The 10,632-nt window shown below is 43.6% G+C and overlaps 1 protein-coding gene across 1 annotated transcript in view; it reads left to right on the top strand.

Annotated features, from left to right (window-relative positions):
- The first annotated feature begins 3,242 nt into the window (after positions 1-3,242).
- Ercc6 (excision repair cross-complementation group 6) overlaps positions 3,243-10,632 on the top strand; it is a 71,798-nt gene continuing 64,408 nt past the window's right edge. Inside the window, exons 1-3 of the mRNA XM_013033773.1 lie at positions 3,243-3,314; positions 6,376-6,811; positions 9,660-9,780. Coding sequence (XP_012889227.1) covers positions 6,390-6,811; positions 9,660-9,780 — 543 coding nt within the window. The 5' untranslated portion in view covers positions 3,243-3,314; positions 6,376-6,389. The remainder of the gene's footprint in view (positions 3,315-6,375; positions 6,812-9,659; positions 9,781-10,632) is intronic.

The raw sequence follows: 10,632 nt of genomic DNA, 5'->3' as shown, positions 1-10,632 counted from the left end.
CTTGGCTTACTTCACTTAATATAATTTTTTCCAAGTCTTTCCATTTCCTAACAAATGGGGCAATGTCATTCTAATGCTGCAATTTGGAATAGGAGAAACCCTAGGTCTCCTTGGCACAGGCCGAAATTTTCTTAATAGAGACCCGGAAACACAACAAATCAAAGAAAGGTTGGACAAATGGGATTGCATGAAGTTGCAGAGCTTCTGCATGGCAAAGGACATAGCTAGCAAGATCAATAGAAAGCCCACGGATTGGGAGAAGATCTTCACTAGCCATACAACAGACAGGGGTCTCATATCTAAAATATACTTGGAACTCAAAAAATTAAATCCCCCAACAACAAATCCTCAAAGAAACAACTGCCCAATAAATAAGTGGGCTAAAGACTTAAAGAAAAACTTCTCTGAAGAAGAAAGAGGGATGGCCAATAGACACATGAAGAAATGCTCAACATCCCTAGCCATAAAAGAAATGCAAATCAAAACAACATTGAGATACCATCTCACCCCAGTTAGAATGGAAAAAATCAAGAACTCTAATAACAACAGATGCTGGAGGGGATGTGGACAGAAGGGAACCTTACTTCATTGTTGGTAGGAGTGTAAACTTGTTCAGCCACTTGGAAAGTAGTATGGAGGTTCCTCAAAAGACTCCACATAGAGCTCCCCTATGACCCAGCAATCCCACTTTTGGGCATTTACCCAAATGTTTACAAACAAACACTAAAGCTACCAGCACAACTATGAATTCTGTGATCTTAAACCCTAATCCCTAACTGGTATGTGGAGATGGAGCATTTAGGAAGTCATTCTGGTTAATGAGATCTTAAAGGTAGGACCCTCATCCAATAGGGCTGTCTTTTTAAAAAATATATTTTTTATTATTTATAACTAGTTATATAATGGGATCACCATTCAACATGTTAGTTTTTGAGTACAATGCACCTTGTTCAATGTCATCCCCTCATCCCTCCCATCTCTACCCATCCCCTCAATTTTGATATGCATTGAATATTATAACTGCTTTTACCTCCCATCCTTCCTTCCTCTCCATTCAGGAGGATCTCTTTGGTCTTTTCTTTTTTTTCTTTTTCTTTCTTTCTTTCTTTCTTTTTTTTTTGGTGCTAGTCCTGGCTTGAACTAAGGGCCTGGGCATCATTCCTGAGATTTTTGGCTCAAGCATTCTTCCACTTGAGCCAAAGCTTTACTACTGATGGTTGTTGTTTTGTCAGTTAATTAGAGATAAAAGTCTCATGAGCTTTTCTGCTTGGGTTGGCTTCAAATCAGGATCCTCATATCTCAGCCTCCTAAGTATCTAGGATTATAGGCGTGAGTCACTGGTGCTGAATTAGATTGATGTCTTTTAAGAAGGGAAAGAGAGGGGCTGAGAAGTTGGCTTAGTGGTAGAGTGTTGCCTTGCATACATGAGGCCCTGGGTTCGATTCCTCAGCACCACATAAGCAGAAAAAAGCCAGAAATGGCACTGTGGCTCAAGTGGTAGGGCGCTAGTCTTGAGCTGAAGAACTGAGGGACAGCACCCAGGCCCAGAGTTCAGGGCCCACGACCGGACCCAAAAAAGCAAAAAACAAAACAAAACAAAAAAACCTCACAGACTTTCTTGCCTGGTCTGACTTTGAACTTCAGCTTCCTGAGTAGCTAGGAGTATAGGTGTGAACCACTGGTGCCTGGCTTCCTTTCACTTCTTAAATAATTTCAGCATGTTTCCTTGTTCTATATTCTCCCCCCTCCTCCTGCCAGTACATATCTCAAACAGAACCTGTTTTATGTTCCTGTCTCCCCCTTTTTTTTTTTTTTGGAGGAGGGAAGGTGTTGATACCAAGACTTGAACTCAGGCCCTCATGTTCTCATTTGGCTTTTTTGATAGTTAATTGCAGATAAGATTTTTGTTTCTTTTTGCTTGGGCTGGCTTCAAACCTGATCCTCAGATATCAGCATCCCGAGTAGCTAGGATTACAGACATGAGCCACTGGTGCCTCGCTAGGATCTTCAGTATTAATGTCTCTTGGAGGTCAGAGCTCTATGTGCAGGAATGAATATAATGAAGTAGAACACTTCCATTTCCCTTGCTTCTACATTCTCCTTTCCTTGTTCTCTCAACTTCCTTGTCTCATCTTCATATACTCTATGCACATGTCTGTGTCTAAATTATTTTTTTCTTATAAAGACTGTGGGAACATTGGATTATGGCCTACTCTATCTCATTTAACTTAATTACCTCCTAAATGATCCTGTCTCCAAATACATTCAGAAGTACTTCTGGTGAGGACTTCAACTTATGAACTGGGAGAAAGGAATACAAGTCATAACAAGGCAGAGATTTATTGTAGACATGCTATGGGAAAAGAGAAAGTAAGTATTTCAACCTATCTTCCAGGTACTTACATGAGTTTTAGGTTTAAACAGAGGAAGAAGATGGGCATTAGGAGCTCATGCCTATCTACTTAGGAGGCTGAGAACTGAGGATCTAGGTTTGAAGCCAGCTTGGGCAGAAAAGTTTGTGAGACTCTAATTAGCCAGCAAAAAGCTGGAAGTGGAGCTTTGGCTCAAGTGATAGAGAACCACCCTTGAGTGGAAAAAGCCAAGCAAGTGCTTGAGTGAGTTCAAGCTCTAGTGCTGACACAAAAATAGAGGAAGAGTTGGGACAGAGGGAGAGAAGTATGCATAAACAGTTTCAGGTGATCATTATCTCAGGTTTGTTCTTCCAGGGTATGAGACTTCTCCAGAAGTTATTCTCATCACTTAGCGGGAGCAATCTGGTTCCCAGGAATGATTATTCCTACTCTAGGATATAGCCTCATCATTACAGATAATTGTTCCCACTTTTGGGGGGTACAGGAGTGTAGTCTGACCTTTGGGGTTCTGCTGTTCTTTTCTTTGGGGGGGATTGTTTGGTCCCTTATAATAAAGGTGTTATCCATCAGTTGTGTACTTTTTGGAACAAATGTGATTATAAAGTGATTGCAAGAGAGAAGAGAATGATTCAACATAAAGACATATAAAATAGAGACAAGGATGTCAGCATTTTTCTCTTACTTTTCCTAACTTTTGGGCTCAAGTCAGTGCTTTTTTTTGTTTTGTTTTGCTTTTAAAAAAGCAGTCTTTAGTACCTATTCTATACTTGCAGCCAGGCAGACCAGCGCATGCGCAGTCGACCTCGCTGAGTATGCAAGGGCGGAGTTTACGGCGGCCCCCAGGGCGCCTGCGCGGCGCCCGGTGGTGTCGCGTTTTACAGTGGCGGCGACGGCGGCGTCTGTGGTGTCTCCGCGTGCGTCTGGGTGGCCACACAGCTCAGGGTGAGTGCTCGGCGGCCGGGCTGGATGTCAGGCGGGAGGTGTCGGGGCTCCCCGGGCGGCCGCTCGGTGCACTGGCACCTAGGCCTCCGGGACGGAGCCCTTGTCGCTGTGGCGGCGGCCGGTGGGTCGCGGCTCGGCGCTCTCGGACCGCGCACCTGCGGCCGGAAGTGACGCGGCGGCGCGCTGGCCCGCTGCGAGGCGGACGGCCCCCGCTCAGCTTGAGGGCCGGGCGCTGCGGGGTCTAGGTTCACGTAGCGAGGCTCTTGAGGGAGGGTCGGGGAGCTGCTCGTCGAGAGCCTCGGGCCTGGCGAGTCTCCGGCCGGGGTTTCCGGCCGAGCGCCCCGCCTCGCCTCGGGCTCGCTGTGCCTAGCCCTGGGCCTGCCAGGGTCTCCTCAGTACTTTCTCCCACACGGTAGCCCGACATGATCCGAATCGTATGACTGTACTGGACATTTGAGAGTAAAGTCCCAGGTTCATGTTCTCCCACACCTGGGTGAACGTGTGCCCTTCGATCCGTGCATGGGCGCAGGTGTCCGGTCCACACTCCAGTTTGTCTCCAGACACAAACCCCAGCGCCCAAGGGGACGGGGGGTGGCAAGGAAGACACTGTTTCCCCAGAAGATACTTTGTAAGTGAATCTCGAGCCCTTATCTTGTTGCCTTTAACCGTGTTTCAGCTGCCTTCCACTTCAGATTCACCAGTTCTTTCCAGCCTTTGCATATATTTTATCGCAAGGTATTAGCTTTCCTTTAGGTCTGATTAAATCCTATTTCTCGCTGGCAGGTGACTCAAACCTGTAATCCTAGCTGTTTAGCAAGCAGAGATCTTCAAGAGTGAAGTTAGAAGCCAATTCAGACAGAAAAGTCCCAAGAGAATATTTCTAATTAGCCAGTAAAAATGCCAGACTAGAGACATGGCTCAAGTAGAGTGTCAGCCATAAGCAAGAGAGCTGAGCAAGAAGCCCTGAATTCAAGCCCCAGCCCTCACATAAAAAAAAAAAATAATAATCCTGTTCATCCTCCAGATAGTGGCTCAGATAGATGTCACTTTATCAGAGAGGCCTTTTTTGACCTTATAGAGAGTCTGTATTCCCTCCCTCCCTCCCTACTCCCGGGAAAGGGAAGTAGAGCCCAACTGTGGCCTTAATTCTGAAGATAATCAGAACACCCTCTCCCCTCCCCCCCCAAGGAGAGAAACCTTCTCTTTCTGCTATTCACTTTTAATATTTTCAGCCTTGGCCTCTTCTAAGCTTTTGAAATGATGACCTCTCGCGGCCTGTCAGATCCTTAGGACCCTTAATGCTGCTCATTCTAGTGTTATCCACATTGTGCCCATACCTCTCTTGCTAGCTCAGATTTGTGTTGTGATGCTCCAGTATCTGGACTTGTAAGCTCTTCAACCTTCTCCCTGTTGCCTGTCTGCTTCCTCTCCGAAAGTCTCATCTTGGTGACTGTTTACTGTTTATTTTGACTTGTTCTCTGAACCATGCTTCCCTTCAGCAGATATCTCCTCCCCAGTACCCTGGGGATCTGGGATTCAGATCTTAGCTCATTGTACCATGTTTTTACTCATGTGCTTCTTCAGGAGAAAGTGGCTTCAGTGAGCCATTCCAGGCACATAATACAAAATTCTTGGCATCTTTGAATCCCATGTTTGGTTGCTGGGATTGTTTACTTAGTATGGAGTGAGTTAAGTTGGATATGGGTGGATGGGGGAAGGGGGAGGAGCTGGTGCTCATTTCATAGAAATAATGTTTCAGTGCTAAAAGAAATTACTTTTTTAAAAAAGAAACTTTTATTTGCAGATAAATAAAAAGTAAGTCTGTTTCTTGGTTACTGTGTTGCTTTTTAATGTATTTGTTGTTACACAGATACTAGAGTATGGTATCTTTCAGGCTGTTCCTGAGTATGGATAAAATGTAGAACTTTCCTTCATTTCAGTCCCTGCCTTCTCTCTCCAACTGTGGCAGGTTTAGTATGTTTTTGTGCATTCCATGTACGCAGATACATAGACACATATGTATGAATGCACTCATACTTTGCCCTTGACTATTTTCACTCAACATAGCTGGTTCTACTACTATAAAAAATTTAGTGACTACATTGACTATTAAAACATGCTATAATGTGCATTCTTCTGTTATGTATGATCAGAGACAATCTGTAGTATATTTTTTGTCCTTATGATTGTTTCTGTGAAAGCAGCCCAGCCTCAGTAGAAACCATTCTTTGAATTTTATCCTTTTTTTGGGTTAGCATGGCTGTCCAATCCTCTCTGTCTCACAGTGTTTGGCTTTGGCAGCAAGTGGCATTCATCAGCTTTACAGTTTTGAGGGCAGCTAACTGAGACTACAGTGTGCCATATCTCTCTGAAATAAGTATGTACAACCAGAGTTGTTGTGCAAAGGTCTATGCATTGAATATTTTGACATCTATGGCTAAATTGTCCCCCAACGAGCTATATAATTTATATTCTTACCAGCAGCATTGGAAGGGCTCTCCTTCTTGTGTATAGTGGATATTGTCCTGCCTGCCATCCTGATGGGTAAGAAGTTGCATTGTTCATTGAAATGAGCTTATTTTTGAGAACATTGTAATTAATCTCTTGGATTAATTACTTGTTCAGAGTTCTTGTTTACTAGGTAGATGTTCAGAGTTCATATAAAGTTTTTTCTTCATTGATCCTCTATATTGCAGTTGACCAATCCACTAATGATGCCATGGCACAGTGATTATGCTAATGGGAAGGAAGACAGCAGCCAGTCCTCCTCAGTTGTTGTAGGTGTCCCTAAGGATTGGATTGCTGGCTTTCTCAGCTGGCTACCCAGATATTCTTTGTACATGGCATACTGGTTTCTTCTTTTGGCTAACCTTTCTTATTATCAGGAGATGTAATGAATAAAAACAACAGCTAGAAATGAACACTTAGAAACTTGCATTTATGTAATTAGTAGTTATTACTTGATGATGCTTTGAGAAATCGTGAATTACTTATAAAGTATTTAAGATATAATAATTATATGTAACCAAGAAGCTTATAATTTTTTTCCTTTAATTTTCAGATAGCCTGTAGAAGATGCCTTATGAGGAAATCCCTCACTCAAGTCAAGCTCAGGAGCAAGATGGCTTTCAAAGTTACCATGTCAATGCTAGTAAAGAAACATCAACTGAGCCAGAAAATGGTGGGAATGGGGAGGCAGAGAAGTGCCTTCCCTCTCCTTCCTCTGACTATGGTGTGTCCACCCCAGCTGAGGCCTGTGCATCAGTGGCTGGGAGGAGAGGGCCTGGCCTGTTGCATATCGACAGGCATCAGATTCCAGCAGTGGAGCCTAGTGCGCAGGCCCTGGAGCTGCAGGGCCTGGCAGTGGATGTCTATGACCAGTCTGTGTTAGAGCAGGGTGTGCTTCAGCAGGTGGACAGTGCAATGCATGAGGCCAGTCGTGCCACCCAGCTTGCTGATGCTGAAAAGGAGTACCGGTCGGTCCTAGATGACTTCATGTGAGTATAGTCCACTTATTCAGAGTTTGTATTTAATCATGGCGAGGAAATTAATGTAATAGAGAACTGTAACATTCCAGAAGTGTAGGGGATTTATAAAACCTCTTATCCTGAGCCTGGCACTGGTGGCTCACTCCTATAATCCTAGCTACTCAGGAGGCTGAGATCTGAGTATCATGGTTCAAAGCCAGCCTAATCAGGAAATTCTATGAGGCTCTTATCTCCACTAAACTGCCAAAAAAAGCTAAAAGTGGAGCTGTGGCTCAAGTGATAGAGCACTAGCCTTGAACAAAAGAAGCTCAGGCCCTAGAACTGGCACCAAAACCAGCAAACAACAACAACATTGAAAGCTTTTATTCAGGACTAGTAAAGACAGCCTTGTCCTTCTCCTCAGGTGTAGCACTGTATTGTACATGCTAAGCAGAGGCTCAGTTCAGCTGGCAAAGGCCTATCTCCTACCTTGTGTACTGGAGAGAAGGGATATCCTTTATAAATGTCCTGTCACTCATCAGCACATGCACTTTGAGTGTCTCCACCCTGAGATACTAGTGATACTTCCTGCCTCCTCATCACATTGTTCTCTGTGCTCTAGTTTATTTCCAGCTTGCTGTCTCTAAATGGAGTGTTTAGTCCCTTAGCAGTTTTTCAGATCTGCATTTCTAAGTCTAATGAGAAAAAACTCCCTACCATTCCATTCTTTGGTGCTGCCTCTGATTCTGAAAGGAACTGTAATAGAGAAGAGAGACATGGACTATGTCAAACGTATTTCATGGAGAGGAGGACCTGGCCTGGTGAAGGAGAGTTGAGCCTCCTCAATATTGCCATTGGGTGATCTTTTGGGCAGGGTTAGGCAGAAGAGAACCTGAAGACTGGACTGGGTAGAGAAAAGGCGTGGTGTCTTGGGTGGCTAGAGGAGAGAGGTATGGTGCTGGTAGCTACCCTGTTGGGAACCATGTATAGGTAACTGTTTTTGCTTAAAGAACATGCTTTCTGCTAACAGTTCCTTGGTGCATATGTGCATTCATGTGTGCATGCCTGTCTTGGGGTTTGAACTCAGGGCCTGGGTGCTGTGCCTGAGCTTTTGTGCTCAAAGCTACTACTTTCCCACTTGGGCTACAGCTCCACTTCTGGTGGTGTATTTGGTTGTTAATTGGAGATAAGAAATCTCATGGACTTTCCTGCCCCTGCTGGCTTAGAACCATGGTCCTTAAATCTTAGCTTCCTGGGTAGCTAGGATTATAGGCGTAAGCCACCAGCACCTGGCTCTTTTTACTCTGGTTTTGGTGGTTTTCACCTCTTGAAAATCAGATACTCAGCCGGGCGCTGGTGGCTCATGCTTGTAATCCTAGCTACTCAGGAGGCTGAGAGCTGAGGATCACGGTTCAAAACCAGCCTGGGCAGTAAAGTCTATGAGACTCCTATCTCCAACAAACCACCAGAAAACTGGAAGTGGTGCTGTGGGTCAAGTGGTAGAGTACTAACCTTGAGCTGAAGAGCTGAGGGACAGTGCTCAGGCCCAGAGTTCAAACCCCATGACTAACCCCCCCCCCCCAAAAAAAAAAGCAAATCAGATATTCTTGGCCTTCAGTGTTGAGGGTAGCCTCAGATCCTTGTGACACAAACCTTTTACATTTGATTTTGGATATGTGCCTGCTTCCTCTTCCTACAGAGGTGACAAGACAGAGGAGAATGCTGTGACATGGCTGGTGACATGTGATGTCTTAGATGGCTAAAAAAACTTGCATTGTTCATCCTGAAATCCAGAAAGAATTCAAGTAGCAAGTTAGACACATAGGCAGAAGATTGAATTTCTGTTTTTAAAACTGGAAACTATAATTCTGTGATACCTATTTTAGGAGCAAATCATCTTTTTGTCCTCATACCATGAAGTGTAATGCTACGGTAGATAAATCTAGTTGTGGGAAATAAAAACATGTCACAGGTGTATACTTTAATAAGAAAATAAATGTTTAAGTACTTTAGACTTTTCTAAATTTAGGAGGCTTCCAAATGGGCTTTAAAAAATGTGTGTATGCATGCATTTCTTCATATGTAAAAGTACAACTTTTTACACCATTTCCTAGCTGAATGTCTTGAGTGAAGAAGACACTTAAGAAATGCTGGTAGGCCAGGTGCTGATGGCTCACACCTGTAATCCTTGCTACTCATATGGCTGAGGTCAGAGGATCTCATGAGACTCAATGAAATACTTGTCTCCAAGTAACCAAAAAACCAGAAGTGGAATTTGTAGTTCAAGTAGGGCACCAGTCTTGAGCAAAAAACCTAGAGATAGTGCCCAGGCCCTAAGTTCAAGCCCAAGGATTGACACGCACATGCAATATATTCTGGTAGAAGGAATGAGTCAGTTTACAAGTGAGTCTGAGCTAAGTCAGAGAAGAGAAAAGCAGAAGTAGTAGTTATCTTAAACTTCTAACCAATTTTTGGCTAATAAAAAATGTGCATTTTAGCCGGGCACCGGTGGCTCAAGCCTGTAATCCTAGCTACTGAGGAGGCTGAGATCTGAGGATCACAGTTCAAAGCCAGCCCGGGCAAGGAAAGTCAGACTCTTTATCTCCAATAAACCACTAGAAAACTGGAAGTGGTGCTGTGGGTCAAACGGTAGAGCACTCGCCTTGAGCTGAAGAGCGCAGGGACAACACCCAAGCCCAGAGTTCAAGCTCCACAACCGACCAAAAAAAAAAAAATGTGCATTTTGGTTTAGTTTTCCTTAAGTTTTAGTTCCTAAGAAGTAACAGACATGTTTTTTAGCCTTTTTTCCCCTCTTTGTATTATGCTAAAAGAAATGTTACCGTAGTGTGGAAAGCTGAAAATTTGTCTTCTTTTGCAGGTCATGTATGAAGTCCTTAAGGCAGATCGATAAAATTATTGAACAGCTTAGCCCTCAGGCTCTCACCAGCAGAGACATCAGCAGGAAACTAGATTCTGTAAAACGGCAGAAGTATAATAAGGTGATTCAAAATCACATATTAAGGATTACATTTAAGGTTTCATTTTAGCCCACTTGATAATAGAGCAAGTGTTTTGCAAAGTTTAATCTATGAAACAAGTGTTTATAATTACAGCAGAGGAATTTTGAATTGCTTGTGTATTAAACGTTTATATTGTCAACTGATTCTCCTTTGCATTTTCTATTATGCAGTATTTTATAAAGCCCCACACATAGAGCCATGAGCACACAGATCTGTGCACAATGCATCCATAATGTCTGAATTTGAGAGCAGTTATAGTGTGGTTTTTCCAGTGTGGCCTCCTCACCCTTGTGCTTTTCCAGACCCCTCTCTTGCCACCGTTTTCCTCTTTATCACTTTCTCCTGGGCATGTTGGTCTCTCACTCAGTCTCCTTGTTTCATGGAGACCTTGCTTTTTGGCTTGTTTTCACTGATCATTGCCCCTTTGTGTCCTGTTGCTACAATTATCTCTTCTCGCACGTCCTGTTTCCACTTTGGGGAGGCTGGCCCATCATCCCTGCCTTGGGTATTATAGTCAGTACCCAGCCACACTGGAGCTGCACTTAGTGTTAAAGAATTTTAAGGTTGGGAGTAAGGAGAATCTGTTACTTGGGATATTATTTTTGTGAGGTTTGAAACTTTGTTTTAGGGTTTGTGTATAGTTTTAGGAGGTTTGAAACATGGTTTTGGATTAATATGCTGCAGTAGGTGGTAATGACTGGTGTTGATCATGGCAGTTCTGCCATTCAAAATGACTAGCAACATACTGTGCTTACAATTGGTTCAGGGGTCCTTATAGTTTTGATTTGAGTTAGAGAGGTGAGAATGGGTACAAACTAGTTCATATGCTTC

The sequence above is a fragment of the Dipodomys ordii genome, unplaced genomic scaffold, assembly GCF_000151885.1.
Source record: "Dipodomys ordii isolate 6190 unplaced genomic scaffold, Dord_2.0 Scaffold176, whole genome shotgun sequence".
Lineage (NCBI taxonomy): Eukaryota > Metazoa > Chordata > Mammalia > Rodentia > Heteromyidae > Dipodomys > Dipodomys ordii.
The sequence above is the reverse complement of the archived record's forward strand: the minus strand, read 5'-3'. Positions and strand labels throughout refer to the sequence as shown.